Source organism: Trachemys scripta, chromosome 1 (genome assembly GCF_013100865.1).
Source record: "Trachemys scripta elegans isolate TJP31775 chromosome 1, CAS_Tse_1.0, whole genome shotgun sequence".
Classification (NCBI taxonomy): domain Eukaryota; kingdom Metazoa; phylum Chordata; order Testudines; family Emydidae; genus Trachemys; species Trachemys scripta.
Genome location: NC_048298.1, coordinates 72,538,317 through 72,559,212, shown reverse-complemented (window position 1 = coordinate 72,559,212; position 20,896 = coordinate 72,538,317). Strand labels below are relative to the sequence as shown.

General features: G+C 40.2%; 1 protein-coding gene across 1 annotated transcript in view; it reads right to left on the bottom strand.

Annotated features, from left to right (window-relative positions):
• Nucleotides 1-6,051: 6,051 nt before the first annotated feature.
• METTL25 (methyltransferase like 25) overlaps nt 6,052-20,896 on the bottom strand; it is a 97,783-nt gene continuing 82,938 nt past the window's right edge. The window contains exons 9-11 of the mRNA XM_034766101.1: nt 9,638-9,712; nt 8,971-9,042; nt 6,052-6,761 (exon numbers count right to left, since the gene is read on the bottom strand). Of these exons, the coding sequence (XP_034621992.1) occupies nt 6,675-6,761; nt 8,971-9,042; nt 9,638-9,712 (234 nt within the window). The 3' untranslated portion in view covers nt 6,052-6,674. The remainder of the gene's footprint in view (nt 6,762-8,970; nt 9,043-9,637; nt 9,713-20,896) is intronic.

The window sequence follows — 20,896 nt, the reverse complement described above, 5'->3', positions numbered from 1 at the left end:
TTTCCAACAGTTCTTGAAGTAGTGTATATGAATGAACATGGCACATTGTGTGACAGTGAAAAGAAAAGAGCCATTTTTTCACTGCAATCTTTTCAGCAATAAAACTTGAAAAGATCTCATCACATGTGAGACACATTTTTTCCTAATGGAAGAATCCTTGAAAATGGCCATGATGGGCTTAATGAAATTTTCCCCTCTCCTTGGTATTCAGATATCTGAAGCTTAAAAACTGTATTGAGATTGAACTTCTGATGACTTCTCTGACTGTGAACATCTGACAGAATTCTCATGAAAGAGTTGTTATTCTAAGAAGCACATTGTCTCTGTCCTTGTTTGCATAGACTACAAAGTGCCTGACTACTGAAAGAGCCTAAAGTGGATAAGGAGCCCATGAAAATTTATTCAGACCTTGTTTTGGGCTAATTCTAGAGATTGTGCCTGCTATTCTGAGTTGGTTCCAATGGCCTTTTATATAACAACCAACTATACTTGGAACTTCATCAGAACTTTACACATTAAAGTTTTCAAAATTAATTACATTTGCAGCATTCATTGTAGAGTTTTAACTCTGTTCACACTGAGTTGGGCTGGGCATCCTGAGACTAATGTACATTGGCCTTGCTGGGATACTTTTAACACTGGTGTAGTAGCTTTAGCACCAGTTTTGAGTGCAAGGCATCGACTATTTGTGGGTTCCTTGTTTGGGTACATATCTCATGTGTTTCTGTTTCTTGGCCTGGAAAAGCGGGACAACCATTTCATCTCTGAAAGGAGTCATATAGAACTAGTAAATTGTGATGTGATCACGACAGCATCATTACATTTCACCAGCCTGACTGGTCAACATATACTGATGCAGCATCACAATGCAATATCATGATACAACAACAATTATTTTATAGCACAAATTATACTGGACATAATATTGCTTTCTTACCTCCAGCTGCTAGGAGGTGAAGGAAAGGGTTTTCTCATCTCTATTCCTTCTCTCTGGGGAAGGAATCAACCAGCTCATTAGGTTCCTTAGTATTCCCCATACAATCTTACATGTGGAATGCTCCATTTTCTCTTCCTTATCCTGCTCTTGAGAGATTCTGAACAATTACAGTTCCCATTAACTTCCATGGGAATTGCATGTGCTCAGCAGCTTTGAGGGGTTGAAACTCCAGGGATCAAGAGGAATGTGAGGAGCTCAGATTAGCTCCATAAACCTAATGAGGATCACATGTGGTTTGGGAGTCGCAGCTTAAAGATAAGTAGCCTAATACTAGAACAACCAACACCTTCACATCTCTCCCAAATGTACCGTGTAAGACAGACTTGGCTTGTTGGAAAGACACCTCTCATTTTTCTTTTTGCTGAATGGTTTAAGAGGGTTTGCCTAATTCACACATTCAGACAATGTTTGCAGACATACACAGAGCTAAGATTACTTTCTCTCAGCTCTAAAAACACTCTTATGGCTGTCACTGTATTTGGTTCAGTTGTCAAAAACAATTAGTATCAGGTATCAGAGGGGTAGCCATGTTAGTCTGAATCTGTAAAAAGCAACAGAGGGTCCTGTTAATTAGCATCAGGCAAGTTTTCCTTTATTCCCACTCCTACCCAGCCTAACCTCCAGTTCCCACTTTCCTTCTCCCCCTTTCATTTTACTTATTATACTACAGTCTGTTATTTGTTTGTTTGTCCGTTTCTCCTATATACGGGTAATTTAATTAATTGTGTTTTATGCACTGTAACATATTAAACTCGTATGGTGTCGTGCACTGGAAAATTCTAATAAAAGCCACTCAGACTTAAAATAGAAAATTTTCACTCGTTTAACATTGACAGTACATCTGCAAGCTTAATGAGGCAACCCACAGAGATAAATACATCAACAAATAAGTTCCCACACATGCAGCCAATGGCCTCATCAGCCAAGTACAACTGCCTGGGGAGTTTGGGGAAGATTCAACTTAGTCACAGTTTATACACGGCACATTCAGGACTGATCATGGCCCCTGATACACTCCACTTTGGTGGAACAAAGGGGCCATACAGCTACCCTAATAGGGCAGCTGAAAATTATCCTTGGGGAAGTCCCCTGGTGGAGTACAGGCAACATACCTGGCCCTCTGCAACCATCTTTTAGAGCTACAGGCATAACCTGGGGTATTGGGTGTCAAGAATACTGCACAACACAATAGCTGTCTGGGGACAGTTACCATCTGGCATTAGAGCAGCGCTGAGGCTGTTTAACTTGCAACAGATGTGAACTGGCCCTTGGCAATCTCAGGGAAGTGCAAAGGTCGTCTTTCCTCCACAGCTCATTGGGTCCTGTGCTGGTTCACAGCTTGTCTAGCCCTCAGGATTGGTTCCTCATTCTCTGTCCTTAAACTATGCTAGTGCAAGACCCAAGTGATTGAAGGCCCAGTACTTGGGCATTTAAAATTAGGTGAGACAAAGATCTATAGAGAACAACTTCAAATAATCGAAAAAACCCAACTTAAATCTAATCACCTAAATTCTGCACTTGGCCTATTTCCTGTAAAGCAATCCTACAGGATTTTTAGGTCAACATAATTTAGGGAATTGTGTCACTAGTAATACAGCCCTGGCCTGAATTAACTTATAGGAAAAAATACAGGATTGTTTGTTTGAATCAAGCAGCATAGAAGGTAAATATGTCTGGATCATAGACATGATTCAGGCCAGTTTAGTGCTGCTCATGTCAGCCATCGGTGGGATTAGAAGATATGTCTCCCAGAGAGGGAGAACAGCCTTGTGGTTAAAGCACTGGACTGAGACTCAGGAAACCAGTTCTCATATCTCCAACTGACTCCCTGTGCAATCAAAGGCAAGTCACTTAATCTCTCTGTGCCTCATTTTCCTAGCTGCAATACAGATAATAATACTCCCTTTGTCTGGCTCTTCTATTTACATTGCAAACTCATTGGGGCAGAGGCTATCTCTTATTATGGGTCTACATAGCACCTAGCACAATGTGGTACCAATCAAGATCGAGACATGTAAGATCTACTGTAATACATGGATCACTCAAATAGATCTTTGCAGCATTCAGGAAGTAAGTAAGTATGGGGTTAAAGTATAATATTTTCTGAGAAAGGCAAGATCTTGGAAGCATGGAAACTTCAAAAGACTAGTATACCGAGATGTGCCAGATGCCATAGGCACCAGGATTAGTAATAAACTGTTGTAACTATACGTGTTATATGTATTTTTGGAAATTGGGGATTGTAGTCTTGCTCCATGGGACGGGGTTACCAAGCTTCCCCCACAAACTAAGATCAGTGGGGGATAATCACTGCAAACCATGGCACAGGTAAATAACTCCGGAGAAGTATCACCCACTGGGGTGAGTTACATATACTGCTACAGACTGGATGCAGGACACCCAGGAGACAAAGAAAGAGCTTGTGATATAAAGGGCCAGCATGAATGGCAGAAGAGGTCCCTGATTTTGATCCAAACATTGACATGAGATTATAACCACCAGGGTAAAATCCTGCTGGAAGCATTTGAAGGATTGGAAAGCCATGTGGAAGACGGATGACATCTGGTAAGTTTAGCATGCGTGCAGACTGTGTATTGTTTTGTGATGTTTTTTCTGTAATGCTTTTGTCCTAAAAATAAATGTACTGTGCTCTGAAAGCTGGCTCATCACCATGTCTTTGTTCCCGAGACAATGCAAACCATACACAGGTGCTGGATTCAGGTCAGTGCTGCTGGGATAAACACAATGAATTGCAGAAGAACCGCAAGACTAACTTCCTAGTCTGGAGAAAGTGCGACGAGGGTTCTGCCTAAAGAGAGGTGGTGGCTGACGCCTGAGACCTAAAGGCGTGCCCCTGAGTACACCAGAGAGGGGGCAGAGGTGCAGTTAACTACAGAATTGCAACACATTTATCATTACATTTATATAATTCTGAAGGCTCCTAGAACATTTTGGCCTGTCTAGTATACTAACGTGTAGCTGGTTATGGGTTGGAATGTAGCAGCCATGTTGTATTAGGAACAATACAAAAGAGCATTAAGAACATGCAGAAGAAATGTCCTTAATAGCCACTGTCCCAATGGCTCCAAAGCATCATGAATCTGCATATTACAAGAATGTATCACATTGCCCACTCAATAGCTTGTTTTACCTTTTTAAATATTTTATTGAAATTATGAATAGAAAGTAAAAACATTAAAATACTATATTAAACAGTGTGAAATTCTACAATTACCAAAGCAAAGTAAGGAAATTTTACCTTCAATTTCAGCATAGATTCATCCAGTTGAAACTGAGATTCCCACAACACCTAACCAGAAATATTAGTCCCACAGAAGTCAATGGTAAAACTTCTGTTGGATTTACTAAAGCTTAGATTTCACTGACTGATATGAGTTAACAAGAGTTATCAAGACACAAAATGAGATTAAACTAGCTAAATGAGACATAAAGGGTAAAAAGAAAACATTCTACAAATGCATTAAAAGCAAGAGGAACACCAAGGACAGGATAGGCCCGTTTCTCAATGTGTGTGGGGGAAACAATAACAGAAAATGTGGAAATAGTAGAAGGGCTAAATGACATTTTTGTTTCAGTTTTCACCAAAAAGGTTAGTAGTGATTGGATGTCTAACATAGTAAATGCCAGTGAAAGTGAGGTAGGGTCAGAGGCTAAAATAGGGAAAGAACAAATTACTAAAAATTACTAAGACAAGTTAGATGTTTCAAGTTACCAGGGTCTGATGAAATACATCCTAGAATACTCAAGGAGCTGACTGAGGAGATACCTGAGCCATTAGCTATTATCTTTGAAAAGTCATGGAAGATAGGAGAGATTTCAGAGGACTGGAAAAGGACAAATATAGTGCCCATCTATAAAGAGGGAAATAAGGACAACCCAGGGAATTACAGACCAGTGAAGTTCACTTCAGTACCCAGACAGATAATGGAGCAAATTAAGCAATCAATTTGCAAAACTTAGAAGATAAGTTAATAAGTAACAGTCAGTATGGATTTGTCAAGAACAAACCATGTCAAACCAACCTGATAGCTTTCTTTGACAAGGGTAACAAGCCTTGTGGATGGCGGCGGGGGGGGGGGGGGGAAGTGGTAGATGTGGTATATCTTGACTTTAGTAAGGCTTTTGATATTAATATTGTGATATTAACACGGCTGCTACTCTGAAACCTGGCTTTTGATATTGTCTCGCATGACCTCATAAGCAAACTAGGGAAATAAAACCTAGATGGAGCTACTATAGGGTGGGTACATAGCTGGTTGGAAAACTGTTCCCAGAGAATAATCAGTGGTTCACAGTCAAGCTGGAAGGGTATATCAAGTGGGGTCCCACAGGGATCAGTTCTGGGTCTGGTTCTGTTCAATATCTTCATCAGTGATTTAGGTAATGGCACAGAGAGTACACTTATAAAGTTTGTGGCTGCTACCAAGCTGGGAGGGGTTGCAAGTGCTTTGGAGGATAGGATTAAAATTCAAAATGATCCGGACAAACCGGAGAAATGGTCCGAAGTAAATAGGATGAAATTCAATAAGGACGACAAATACAAAGTACCCCTCTTACAAGGAACCAGTTGCATTCCTACAAAATGGGAAATGACTGCCTAGGAAGGAGTACTACAGATAGGGATCTGGGGATCATAGTGGATCACAAGCTAAATGAGCCAATGGTGTAATACCATTGGAAAAAAATGTAAACATCATTCTGGGATGTATTAGCAAGAGTGTTGTAAGCAAGACACAAGAAGTAATTCTTCCACTCTACTCTGTGCTGATTAGGCCTCAACTGGAGTATTGTGTCCAGTTCTGGGCTCCACATTTCAGGAAAGATGTGGACAAATTGGAGAGAGTCCAGAGAAGAGCAACAAAAATGATTAAAGGTCTAGAAAATATGACTTATGAGGGAAGATTGAAAAAACTGGATTTGTTTAGTCTGAAGAAGAGAAGACTGAGAGGGGACATGGTAACAGTTTTCAAGTACATAAAAGGTTGTTACAAGAAGGAGGGAAAAAAATTGCTCTCCTTAACCTCTGAGGATAGGACAAGAAGCAATTGGCTTAAATTGCAGTAAGGGTGATTTAGGTTGGACATTAGGAAAAACTTCCTGTCAGGGTGGTTAAGCACTGGAATAAACTGACCACAGAGGTTGTGGAACAGGTGAGACAAATACCTGTCAGGGCTGGTCTAGATAATACTTAGTCCTGCAATGTGTGCAGGGGACTGGACTAGAAGACCTCTCGAGGTCCCTTCCAGTTCTATGATTATAACAGAATGGGCATTTCCCCATAAGTCTGAATTATACTGTCCCATCAGTTTTTAAGCTATTAACATCTATAGAGTTCTGCTTTAAAAATAATCACACAATATGGGCCTCTGAATTTTTCTGGGAAAATCAGATGCTTAACATTACTTTATTAAATTAGACCAGGACATGTTGAAATATAAAACGAGTTCAATTTTACTTTGGATATATTTCTCATGATTCACACTTATTAAATGCTTTATTTTTCAAGTAAAAACAAGACGGTTACATAACATATCATTGAAGTACTTAGATAATAACTTAAAATAATAACAAAATAAATGTGAGTGTCAAAAGTAACAACAATATTAGACCTAGAGTTGTGAACTATCTAGCAATTTGCTTCAACTTGAGCACACTTCTATTTCTTCAGAGCAACAACTGCATAGCATCTGGGGGATTTCACAGGATCAAATAACTTCAGCAGTCCAGACCAGGCAATGTTGTCCTGTAAAATGATATATGATTAAAGCACATAAAAATGCGTTTGACTTAAAAGCAAAGATATGGGAATGGGTCCATATTTTTAAATACAAAACTGCAAAAAAAGAAAACTCTAACTTTTATGCAATACATGAAACAGTTGTGAACTCACAAAATAATGCTTATGAAAAGTAAAACAGTCTGTGGTTTAAAGTCTTTAAATTATTTCTTACATATTGTCATGTGAGTCTACCACTCACTATACAGATTTCTTCTTTTATGAATTACAAGCAGTGAAATTAAAGACAAAACCCTACTAACTTTACTCATTCCAATAGTTCCATTGAAGATAATGAGATTTCTCAAATGAGTAAGTTGACTTGGATATGGCCCTGACACTTTGTATAGTTTCCATAATTTCTATTTCATCTTGTCTAGAAAAATACAATTTGTGAGACAACCAGTTACTCCTGAGGGAATTCTGCACCAAAAAATTAAAAAGTATGCGCCAAAAAAAATTATTTCTGTGCACGATATTTTAAAATTCAGCAAATTTTATTCGTCAATAAATAAATGTGAAGGTTCCTGCATGGCAGTGGGGAGCAAACACCACTGGCTGCATGTAGGTAGGAGATCACCCTGTAGCCCCCTCTCTCCTGGGCCAGGTACTCGGTGGCGAGGTTGCATCCGACACTGACCCTGAAACACCCTGGCGCTCTTCCCTCTGTAACAGCTGCACCAAGTGTGGGCAGGCAGGCTCAACCCAGCAGGATCCAACTATGGGGGATTCAGGTGTTAGCAAGCCGGACGGCACACTCCCTCACTTGGCAGCTCTGTGTTCACAGAAATAGGGGGAGCAGTGGCACATGACTCCACAATGCCCCCCAAACTATTCCCATGGGCACCCCCACCCCCAGGGTGATTTACCTCTCCACTGGCTCCTCCAGGCACTGGAATTGACCTGCCTGTACTGCTAGAGAGGAGTATGTGACCGCTCTTGCGCCTTCCCTTTGCTTCCCTATCATTTTCTGTGGGGAAGCAAAGAAATCTACAGGGAACATGAATTCTGCACGCATGCAGTGACGCAGAATTCCCTCAGGAGTAACCAGTGCAAAATTAAATCTATGGGTATATTAAATTTAGAGAAGGTAAATCAGAGCTAACTGCAGAAGGTCTGATCTCCCAGTTTGGGAAATATACAGATCTCTTCATGATTTATAGCTAGTTGGCATTTAGGAAAATACATCATTAGATATTTCAGAAACGCCTCTCTCTGTAAAAATACCAGTTAGAACAAAAGCAAACATTTATTACAACTCATTTGCTCCAAGTGTACTGTAGAAGAGAATAAAAAAAAACTTTCCTTATGATAAAATGGAGCTATTAAAATGAAAAGTTTATAGTGGAAAAAAAGAGCTGCTCACACAAATGGGCTTAATATGAAAAGGTCACAAAACTTTATTTTGACTATAGCCCACAGTAGAAGCTTCAAAGACACCACCCTAACCTTCTAACAAATTACCATTGGATGGAAAATATGTTATTGGAACAGCATAAGTATGATCATTACTTTTGAGTTAATTAGGACAAGCTGAGACTTAATGGTGTAATTCAATGGAAGTCAGTGTAGTTGCACCAGGTCTATATTTGGCCAGTTCAGATGGGCTGTATGTTAGTCAGGTGCAACTCAATTTATTATATAACTGAAAAAAAAAAAAGCTTTTTTTCCCCACTACATATCTTAACTAAGTAGGTATAAAAATAATCCACATGCATTTTGGACATGATCCAAATCCCATTGAAGTCCACAGAAAAACTACCATTGAGATCAGTGGGCAGCAGATCAGTCCTTAAAATATCATTAGTTGAAAGCTTTAGTATTCACAGGGTAATGTTTGTTTACTACTTCCAGTATTAATTTTAATGATTAATATACCAATACTTGGTATGGAATAAGATTTGTAAGGGTTTTAAACATTTTTTTTACTGTTTACTGACTAGTAATTACCATACAATTAAAAGAACATAAACTTTACGGTTGCAGTTTTGCTTAAAATAATAATAATAAAAAAACATCTGCTGGGCATATGTTTAGACAAAGATGGAATGAATACTTAAATTTTTGCAACTATGATGAGAATAGCAAGTCTGCAACAGGGGCTCTTTGGTACCCAGTAAATAATTTGGTTAAAATAAACAGACTTCAGGTAACATGAAATATAAAGTAAACACACCTTCTCTTTGAGGTAGCAAAGACGATCCAGAAGTAATAAAACTTCTATACAGGGAGCCAGAACAACTTTCAACTGAAAGAAAGGTTAGACACAATCATGGCTTTAGGAAAGGAAGCCAGCATACTACTAAAAAGACAACTCTGTCCCCCAGAAACACTTCTAGGAAGGTGAATCATTTTCTTGAGGAAAAACCTTTACAAGTGCCACCTTGCCAGTTCTTCCCTGACATTTTCAGAAAAATCTAGTAAAGATCAAAAGTCCATGGAATGTTATAAGCAGGGCAAGTATTTTACATGGCTGGCTCAGAGGCATAATTTAATATGCAAATCATACTATAAGTGGCAGAAAGCTTTTGAAGAGGGAAATAATTTTTAGAAGACTTTTTTTGTGAAATAACTTCACGGAGACCAATCCGGTTTCAAAAGGAGTCTGACATTTCTTTCTTCACATTCATAATCCCCCTTGAAAAAGAACCTTCCATGTGTTCTCTTTATTATTTTACTGACACCTGATATAGCTCTGGAATAGGATAGCCTCGAAGTGAAGTGTTTTTCTGTAGACAGTATATCACAATATAAGCTGGTCCACCACCACATAAAATTTGACAGGGCTCTATTCTAGACTAACACATATATACAAGGTAATGTTTTTAATCCTTTGATTTTACCATATTAAATGCTTCCAGCTCATTCATTCTATGCTTGTATTTTTCATAGTAATCCATTATACAGCTGTCCGGAAGCTGCAACAGGGGAAAAAAATGGATGACAACAATTAAAGCCATTCCTATTACCTAGCCCAGGAAATGTCTGAAACAACATTATTCTTTCTAATTAAAAGTGATAATGTCAAATGAACTTTAGTTTTGTTTTTTATTAGTACTTTTCTAAGGCTTATAATGAGCCATTTTTCTGTTCTCAATTACCCAAATTCTTCAATTAACTTTAGCCTTTTCACTAACGTGAAATATTCAGATATATTTATTACTCAGAAGCATGAAACCATTCTTAAATAAGCATTATACACTGAAGTGGAGGTAACGTTCCTATTTCTTACAGTGAACATCTCACATCAGTTTTTACCAAGAAGTACAAAAGGGCTCACTTACAGAGCAAAGGGGGGAGTACGATATGTCACAGTAAAAGGAGTAGGAGTCAGGACTCTAGGGTTTTATTCCTGGTTCTGCCACTTACTCGTTGTCAGGCCCTGGAGAAGTCACACACTTGCTCTGTGCTCCAGGTTATCCCTCTGTGAAATAACTATAATACTTCCATATTACTTTTCCTCACTTGTAATTCTCTGCAGTTTCCCTCTCCTTCACCAGACTGCCTGGTGCGGTGTTGCCAATGCCTGTAATATTGCAGGTGCTGCAGTTTGAGGCTGGTTTTGCTGAGAAGACACAGGCAGCTCTGGAATTTTGCCTGAGCCATGTGCAGCTTTCCCCCTTGGCTAGTAGAAGCCATTATGCTGCCTGTGTTACAGGCACAGGGCCAGCTCCAGCGAAGGAAGCAGGTGCCTGGGAAGGCAAATACAAAGGGGCGGCACTCCGTCTGTTATTGGGGCAGCATGTCCGGGTCTTCGGCGGCAGGTCCTTCAGCCCCTATCTTCGTCTTCGGCGGCAGCTCAATTGTTTTGTTTTGTTTTTTCCTTCGCCGCTTGGGGTGGCAAAAAAGCTGAAGCCGGCCCTGTACAGGCAGCAGCCATAGGGAAGCTTTGGCACAACAGAGCTGGCCCCTACTCCAAGTTTGGCAGTACGGTAATGGCTTAACACCCGCCACGGTGCAGGAAGAGTGAGTTAATGAAGATAAGAGCTCTGGGGAAGCCCTCTCACTGAAGACTGGAGATAGGGGGACAGTTATTGGAGATATCATGGGATTAGGAGAAGAAAAGCAGGTGGCTGCAGGATCCTGCAGAGGAGGAGTGGGACTGGGGGCTGCAGGATCCTACCTAGGGGATCCTCCCAGGATGGAGCGGGGCTGCCTGCCAGTTGGGACCAAGGAGAGCTCTGGGCAGTGAGAGGGGAGGAGTCTGGTCATCCTGGTCCAAATTCTCAAAGGATGCTCAACACAGCAGCCACAGTTAAATATAAGCAAGTTATCATGTGCATTTTTCACATGCAAAGTGTCTGATTTACATATGCACATCAAACAGTATTTCTAACTACTTGATTTATGCACACCACTGTATTTATTCTACACACGGTTATCAGAGTTGCAAGTGTAAAAAGTTGTGTGCTCAAAATGTGAAAAATATTATATGAATGTAGAGACCATATTATTCTGTGATATTTGGACATTATACTCTGAATGCAAATCACCAAAGGAAACAAAGGCCTTGTCTACACTACAGGGGAAATTTGATCTAAGCTATGCAATTTGAGTTCCCTGAATAGCGTAACTCAAATCAACGTAGCTTAGACCTACTTATTGTGGGGTCCACACGATGCAATGTTGATGGGAGACACTCTCCCATCGACTCCCCCTACTCTTCTCAATCCGGTAGAGAACAGGAGTTGACGGGAGAGCGATCTGTGGAAGACTAAATCGACCGCTGATGCATCGATCGCCGCTCGTCAATCCTCTGGTTAGTGCAGACAAGCCCAAAGAGTATGCTTGCTGCACTTGCCAATTCTTCCTAAGGCCTCCAATTCTGCAGTGAAAGAACTGGAATGTGCTCCTAACGTTCTCAGGCAACATAGAACATTGCATTGTAGCCAGAGTCTCTTCCCTCCTCTCCCTCCACAAATTCACACATTTTAGTTTGTTTTGGGATATATTCAAGTTACTTTAAGTTTTAATACACTATTGAAAATTATGTGATTTTGTACATGTGGTTCTTGCACCCTTCCTCTGAAAAAAGAAAGCCACAGATCATGATTTTTCCTTTAATTTCCCCTTAGACTGTCAACACCATTGTGTAATTCTCCACCATTTCCCTGGAACAGCTGTTGCTAAGGAGACACATCCAGTACTGCTCTGTGGTGGGAGAATGAGCAGGGGATTTTAGATAAACAGAGATGTGCTTTCTTATTTTACTGCCCAGAATACAAAGCCTTAATTCTCAAGTGAGAGAACCATCCACTGTGTACAAATAGCTGTACCAAAACCATGATCCCCTTTTCTTTTTCTCTTAAGATAATATGACACAATATAACATCATGTGACATTTATTACTACTTGATATTTTCTTATATGAGTACTGAGAAGTTCTAATAGGGACATGGCCCCACTGTGCCAGGTACTGTACAAATGTCTATGAAGAAACAATCCTGATTCTGAAGATAAGTGACACAGAACAATGATACAATCCTATGTATATTCGATATACATACATATGTATTTATTCCCAAATCTTATGGTTATAGGTGGATAAATTGCTAACTAACCTCATCTTTATTCCACTCAGTCTAGCTATTGGATGATTTCTTATCAGCACTGTGGTCTTGAGGAGAGATTTAAAGGAATGGGTATCAGCATTACAGATTAGCTCAAGGTGAGTGTTTCACATGTAAGGAACATTGTGGAAGGCAGTATGATGATGTTTGTGTGAGAAGATGAAAAACAGGCCGATGAGACTCATGTTGTTCACAGAATGGAGGACATACATTAATAATAATCTTATACTCTCCAAATGTTTTTATACCATGGACCACATTTTAATAGAAGTCATGGACCCTTCCTCTTACAGTGAGTACAGTCCACCTTCCCTCCCATTCACAATCATGTAGCAACTACAGCCATTACTTACTCATAAACGTAATAGTAGGAAAGTAGTTGATATACTTTTAGATTCTTTTAATGCAATTTAGCAGCTGGAAACAAGGAGGAGAACAGCTCTCCAAGGACCATGAGCAAGTGCTCAGCAACCACCATTGTTCTAATCTGATTAACCCATTACTCTGCACTATATCTTCTTAAAATGAAACAATCCAATATAAAAACAAATACCCTACAGCTAAATTACAAGCCCAGTGATGCTTGTAAACCAATGCATGACAACTACAATATTTTGGCATTAGTCAGTGGATAGCGAAGTCTGTTTTGTCTTTCTTTAAAAATGTAGGGAAGCGATCAATTTCACAGACTCCATCATCACTAGAATCTAATTTGGGGAAACACAAGCAAAGGACAGGGGCAGGTGCTGAAATGGTAGTAGGTTTAAAGTGAGAGTGGGGAAGCAGAAAAGTAGTAGTAGCTAGGTATGTAATAGCATCTCAGGACACATACAGCTAGGTGGTTAGATATAAGGCTGCTGAAGTTATGCTGCATTATGACAAAGAAAGGAGCAGCATTAAAAAAGAAAATCGCAAGATGTTACACATTTGTATTTCAAAGTAGAAAAAAATCATATGTTATACTGCTTGAGAAATAATATACAATCATGTAATTAAAGATTACCATACACTTATACACAAGGAGAGGGAGAATAAAGTGTACAGTTGTTATTTTGGCATTTCCTCCCTTGACTGTTTAATTGCATAGGTCATAATGTTCTCAACATAGTTTTTGTCTGGAATTTCCTAGTTTGTTTTAACATTAAAAACAGCCACCCACAAAGCTAAGGCATTTAAATTCCAGATTTTTGAAGCTATGTTGGTTCTACAAAAAAAATGGTATTTAAATTACCTAAAGAGGAACTTTTTGGACAGACACTATCAGAACACCCTATCCTAAGCATTTTAGGAGATCTACAGGACAGAATCTCTTTCCCATGAAACTTCATGCAAATCATACAGCAGCCCTTCATAACTCCTGGGTCCTAACAAGCTCCATAGAGCCTGAGGGCTTCTGCCTTTTCCCATGCACATCTTCAGTACATATTTCACTGTGAAGCTAAGTTTGTCATCAATGCATGCATAGCACAGCCTGCCTTAGCTACACCCTTTACAAGTTTAGTGAAAAATTGCATGCAAAATATCTCACTGCCAATGTGCAACATGCAATTTTGAAAGGGTCATATTTGAGTCAAATTAACAGCAAAGGTCATTTGGAACATTCAAGCCATTGCTCTCCAGTGAGTGAAAAATCAGCAGAGAGGACCTTCCAATATGTTGATCTCCCCCTCCCCATGCAGAAGAGATAGGAGGTCAGTTGCCTGTATGACACCATCCTCCTCATTCTTCTGGCATGCTCTCCATAGGTCCAAAGAGCCATGCATGGGAAAGGAGCAGGCCAGCAAGTAAGAGTGACAGATTGTCGGGGGGCAGGGGAGGGAGAGGAGTGTACACATTGTCACTCTGGTGCAACTAGTGGAAATGCCATATGGAAATTAATGAAGCCAATGGCCTTAAAGACTATTTAACATTACATTAATGTTGGTATATGGCTGGAGCACCTGCAAGACACAGCTCAGCATAGAATCATGGAGACAGAGGGCCTCCATCTGGATGCTCCCCACTGGACTCCAAAGTCCACAGGATGTCAAAGGATCTATTGGGTGTGTGTGCTGGACCCCGGTTTCTTCTACAAGGGGACAAACCATGGATGAATTCAGAGGGAAGTCCATGAAGAGAACCTCACATAGTTTCCCAGCCCCTATGCAGGCATTTCCACATAGAGACATTATCTGGCCTCATAAATTTAAGGCTGGGATTTTTAAAGGAGCTTGATGGGATTTGGGCACCCAAATCCCTTAGGTTTCTTCAAAATTTCCAGCCTTAAATACTTGGTCTTACAGTGGCCTTAACATGTAAATCTGTACTTAATACTATAGGAAACGGAACACACTGAAATTAAACTATTCCTTCTTTTTGACACTAATTTAGAAAGGAACATAATTTCCACAGAAACAAATGCATGAAACCACAGTATCAATTACTATAAACAGTATGCTGATAACTGAGGCAGGACTGAACCCAGTATCTTTTGAAATATAGACTTAGCTGACATGGATCATTGGCTCATGTTAATAAAATATGAGACTGTTATATCTGGGGTGTAGGTGGCCAGGCCAGGAATGTCTGCTGGGTTGGAACGGAAGGCAGGATTTGAGACAAGTTACCAACCCAAGTCAGGAGATGGGTATCAGGGTCAAGCTGGGCCAGAGTCAAAGGCAGGAGTCAGGACTAGCTACCAAGCTGAGTAAGAAGACAGGTACCAAAGTCAAGCTTGGCTGGGGTTTAAGACAGGAGTCAGGAGCAAGATGGGGCAAAAGACCTCGTCTGTAGCAGTAGGAAGTCAGAGTTTCCACTGTTGCTGAGACAGTTCCCTGGGGCAACTTTCTGGTTTAAAGAGCTGGTGTGAACCAATCAGGTGATCGCAGGGCTCTGTCACTCTGGCCTCTTCAGATGGTACTTTCTGCGGTGCCTGACACTCCAGTAATTGTTGGATGCTGTATTATCTGGCTCCCCTGTGGTGCTGTGGAGGGGTCTGGACTGCACAACCCTGGGTTCTAGTCCCATAAATCCTTCTAGAGACAACAGCTATGTACACTGTGCCTTCAGAGCAGGTTGATATGACTTTAATATCTGTAACTTTATTTTTGGTAGTCATACCTTTTAAAAATTGTGATTAAGTATATTGAGAAAATTGTAATATGAAATAATGATCCACACAGACTCATAGACTTTAAGGCCAGAAGGGACCATCATGATCATCTAACCTCTTGCACATTGCAGGTCACAGAACATCACCCACCCACTCCTATAATAGACCTATAACCTCTGATTGAGTTAATGAAATCCTCAAATCATGATGCAAACACTTCAAGTTACAGAGAATCCACCATTTACACTAGTTTAAGCCTGCAAGTGACCTGTGCCTGATGTTGCAGAGGAAAACAAAAAATCCCCCAGGATCTTTGTCAATTTGATTGGGGGTGGAGGGGGAGGGAGGAATTCCTTCCTGACCCCAAACAGAGTGATCAGTTAGACCCTGAGCATGTGGACAAGACCCACCAGCTAGACACCAGGAAAGAATTCTCTGTAGTAACTCAATGCCCTCCCCATCTCGTGTACCATCACTGGCCACTGGGGATAGTTGTTGCTAGCAGTCACAGATCAGCTACATGCCATTGTAGGCAGTATCATCATACCATCGTCCTTCATAAACGTATCAAGCTCAGTCTTGAAGCCAGATAGATTTTTTCCCCCACTGCTCTCTTTGGAATGCTGTTCCAGAATTTGATTTCTCTGATGATTAGAAACCTTTTTCTAATTTCAAGCATAAACTTGTTCACGGCCAGTTTATATCCATGTAGCGAGGCAGAATGGCCTCCCTCTGAGCCTGAGAGTGAGGAACCTCTCCTTGCCCATTGGGGGGGCAGAGCCAGACCAGGCCCACCTCTTGTGCCAGAAGCAGAGGTATGGAACAAGAAGTATAAGAAGCAGTGCTTCCAGCTCAGTTGGGGGAAAGCCAGGAAAGGAGTCAGATGCCTCTGCCTTGCTGCTGGCCCCTAAGCCAGAGACCAAGCTGTACCAACTCTTGCTCCTGGAGGAGGACCCTGAGGAGCTGCTGGGACAGCTGCCAGTTGACAACCTGGAGGAGCTGCCGGGACTGCCACCAGTCGAGTATTCTGAGGAGCTGGTGGGACTACCAGCTGCTGAGTACTCAGAGGAGATTGAGGTCCCATGAGCAACGAGGCCCTACGAACAGGTACAGGTAGGATGTAGCCCAGGGAAAACCAGACTTTAGTCTGGTTGTGTTGCTAAAGCTGCAGTCAGCATGTTTTGGGAGGATCCCTGCTGACCCAGTGGTGGGACCACATGCCACTGGACGGGCCCTGGGCTGGGATCTGGTGGAGTAGGATGGGCCTGGGTCCCCCTATCCTTCCCCCTTCACTACCAACCCCATAGCTGGGGATTGGCTGCATGGTCACTTTAGGCCCTCAGGCCTATAGACTGTCTGCCCCAGCCAGGAGGTTGTGGCTATAGATTATTTGTTGCTCTTCCCGATCCTGAGGGCTGTTCATTATTGTCTGCCTCAGCCAGGAGGCTATAGACTATGTGTCGCTCTGGTGATGCTGGTACTAACAGGACTCATATCAATTGTTTAAAAATATGTTCAAGGAAATGACAAAAATTGTTTTGGATACATTTTTGTAAAACAAAATGATAATGAATTCTAATTAACAGAATGATCTACATATTCTTTACACAGTATCAGTCATAATCTAGTATCAGAGGGGTAGCCGTGTTAGTCTGAATCTGTAAAAAGTAACAGAGGGTCCTGTGGCACCTTTAAGACTAACAGAAGTATTGGGAGCATAAGCTTTCGTGGGTAAGAACCTCACTTCTTCAGATGAAAGAGTCATAATCTAGTTAGTTTTACCACTGAAAAATGAAATACTCTGGAATTCACAAAGGCACAATCTTAATGTAGCAACATTGAAATAAATAGTAATTTTAACAAAGACTAAATAGCTTAAAAATTCACTGCAAGACCAATGAACATCAAGTCCCCTTGAAAATACCCATATCCTGGCTCAAATTAATGATCGTAAAGGAAATGTACCAGTGAAATTATTACAGTATAAGCATTCTTTAAAAATGAATGGCATCCAATTCCTTCAAAGAATGTTAATAAAAACAACAAGCTTGTTTTATTGTACAGATTAAAACTACTATTGCTCTATATACTGCACAAACGAAGGGTTGTACCAATAAAAAGCATCCCATATCATAAGAATAATAAAGACAGCAGGTTATGTGATGATAAACATTTCTCTTTATGTGCTGCATAAAAAAGCTACATCAGGAGATTCAGAATATTTTTCGTTCTGACTTCTAGATGCAAAATGACAAATATCAGAGCTGTTTAAATTATTTTTAAAGAGAGGAAAATGTCTTTGCTGCAGGGTTATTGTTTTCATGTATGCAATTTACTGCTGTGCCATTAATTTAAACACCACTAACATTATATTGTGCAAAACTGAAAATGAAAAATTTTAGGCACAGCCAACTTTTTTGATGCATCACTATGGGTTTAGAAAATCAATCAAACTTACAGCAACCTATACAAACACACACACTCTTAAGGTAACACAACCTAAACTGTGGAATTGCTACTGCATCTCCATAGTACATACTTAATTGGATGCTTCTGGAGGAGTTCTTAAATTGTGTGTGAAATATTTTGACTACAAGACAAAGTAACCATCATTAGTGAAAAAGTAAGCTATAACTTATACAGTAGCTTGTATGCTTGGATGTGATGACAAGATGGATTCAAGGTGATTATTTAATATCTTTTCTCTGTATGTGGAATATCAATTGACAAAGCTATTTCTATATAGAATTTATACTTGAATGAATTAACCCCTTCATGATTTCAGGCTGCCACAAAGAAGCCCTGAAAAGTATAAAAAATAGCAATGGTGCTAAGACATTGGGTGCAAAGAAGGTTGAAAAATGGATTTAAATAAAATGTAATCTTTTTGCATAAATCAGTGTTACTGTATTGATATAAAACAATTAAAGAACATATATATTTCCCACTGTTTTCTATAAATAACATGGGAGGTAACTACCATTACATTATTACCAACAGGTTCCAGATTTTCATATTTAGATGTCCATCTAGGATAGAAATATTAGAAACTGAGCTTGTTACTTTCTTTAAACATATAAACTGGGACAACTTAGTGGTAAACTTGGAGTATATATCAGCACTGAACTTGGCCCATTATGTTTTAATAATATAATGGATATGACATATGCACACTAAAACATGGGCTATCATAAGGGAGTTTTAAAAATACATGATACTATAATGACAAATTCATAAAAACTAAATTATAAGATCTTGAGCGTTCTGCCATAGCAAGTTTTATTATACGTGAAGCCATTTGCTGTATTCCTGTATATTGGGCTGGGGTGAATATGCTACCTATTTAGAGTGGGAATAGTTTAGATTAAATAGATTATGAATCGTTAAAAGTAAAAGTAACAGCTAAATGTAGTTGCAAAATACCTAATGTCCGCGTCCTGTTTCAGGTTTTCTGAGGCATGTACGAACACTTTACTCCTGGGGGAATTGTTCGTCACTGTGCGTATGCAGAATTCATGTCCCCTGCAGACTTCTTTGCTTCCCCGCTGAAAAATTACTTATGATGGGAAAGCAAAGGGAAGCTGCAAGAACTGTCATATGCCCGTTCCTGGCAGCACAGGGCAGGCTGGCTCGAGTGCCCGGAGCAGCTGGTAGAGACGTAAATCACCGCCAGGAGAGATGGGAGAGGGGCTGGGCAATCATGCAAGTGAGAGAGAGACAGAGAGAGAGAGAGAGAGAGAGAGAGAGAGAGAGAGAGACAGAGAGAGAGACTCTCCCTTGCTACTGAAGCATGCTCAGTGCAGAGGGGCAGGGCTTCAAGGTGTTTCTGAGGAGGTAGGCATAGGGCAGGCTCTGTCCCCTCTGGCAGAGCAGAATGTAGCAGCCTGTCTGCTTAGTGAATTGTTCCCATTGTCTCTGTGAGTTCCCCCAGGAGTATAAAACAGGTGTAAAAGTTTTAAGGCTCCTTCACATTGCCAGAGGGATGTAAAGGACAGTATGGCCTTATAAATGCTCATGGTGCTTTCATGATTAGAACTGGTCTAAATTTTTGGACTGAAAAAAATTCCTATCAATGTGCTCCATGAACTGTTTGCTATTGACCTTTCTGGAGATGGTCAGCAGCCAATATTGCATTCTTGGGAGTAGCAAAGCACCTGCAAATGAGCTGTATTCCTTCCCTTTTCCAAGTAACCCTACTCCCTACCCTGCTTCCTGCTGAGGCTGCAGAGGGAGCTGGGATATTTTCTACTGGACAGTGGTAGCAAAATTGGACAGAGAGAAAAAGAGACACTCCTCTGGCGGAAGGAGTGGGTATGACCCCCTGCACCAATCACCCAAGGTGTCTCTGTTCTGCATAAATGTGAAAGTAAGAAGTGCTCCCTCATATGATCACAGGTGACAAAGGGTATTTGGTGAATTAGAAAGTAAGAAATCTTCTGCAGATAAGGGCTTCCTCTCCTCTTTCTACCTAACTGCCAGTGCTTTCTTCTTACAAAATTGTGTGTATGTATGTGAATGTGACTAGAACCAGTAAATGTGTAAGGGCAAAGAAAACATCTTTGAGAAAAATACTATCCTCACTCCTCCACACCCTCCCTCACTCCACTACTTTTCCCCATGTTCCATCCATCATTCTATCAGAACTGCACAAAAAGTTAAGCAAATGGAGTGCCTCCACTGGGGTTATATTTTAGCCCCAGGGAAGCGGGAGGCTTGACTGTCCACCAAAGAATGAAATGGATCTAATGTAACAACATTCAAGGCAGAAACAACCACTTAGAAACTTTATAGGCCAATCAGGAGCACATTTTTATCCTGAACTGTACATCACATAAAAGCAGGAATTTATAATGAATTTTTTGGGCAGATTCCACACTATATAGCCATACAGATGACATTACTAATGTGAGAAAATGACAAAATAGTCACGGTCCTCTTTTAGAAGTGACTTCTAAGGATTTGCCATTTTTGATCATCTTCTACTTGGATTCTAGCCACATATAAATCTCTCATATGTAGCTCTTCCTGCTTTGGAATGATAATGACTAGTATGAAAATGTTTTCTCTGACTCCACATCTCTCACAGTAATTTCTTAGGACTGAGAACCAATCCAGAAGCATGTTAGATTAGCTAGACACTTCACTTATTTACACAGTTTTGAAGATTAACAGATGGTCATTACAGAATCAGAAACACGTTAATATATACTTGTTCTCCATGCACAGATTTGTTTAAATATACGTTTGTAAATGTAATATAACATAGATTTATTCTAAAACTGTACACTTTGTGCATTATTTAATATCCTCTTTAGATCTTTTTACTGCCTCCCTCCATTGTTCGAACTTTTTACACAAACATAATCTGGTTATATAATGAACTGGATCTAGTCCTCTGGTCTTCTACAGCTGTGGCTAAAATATTTCATTTTAATATTGAG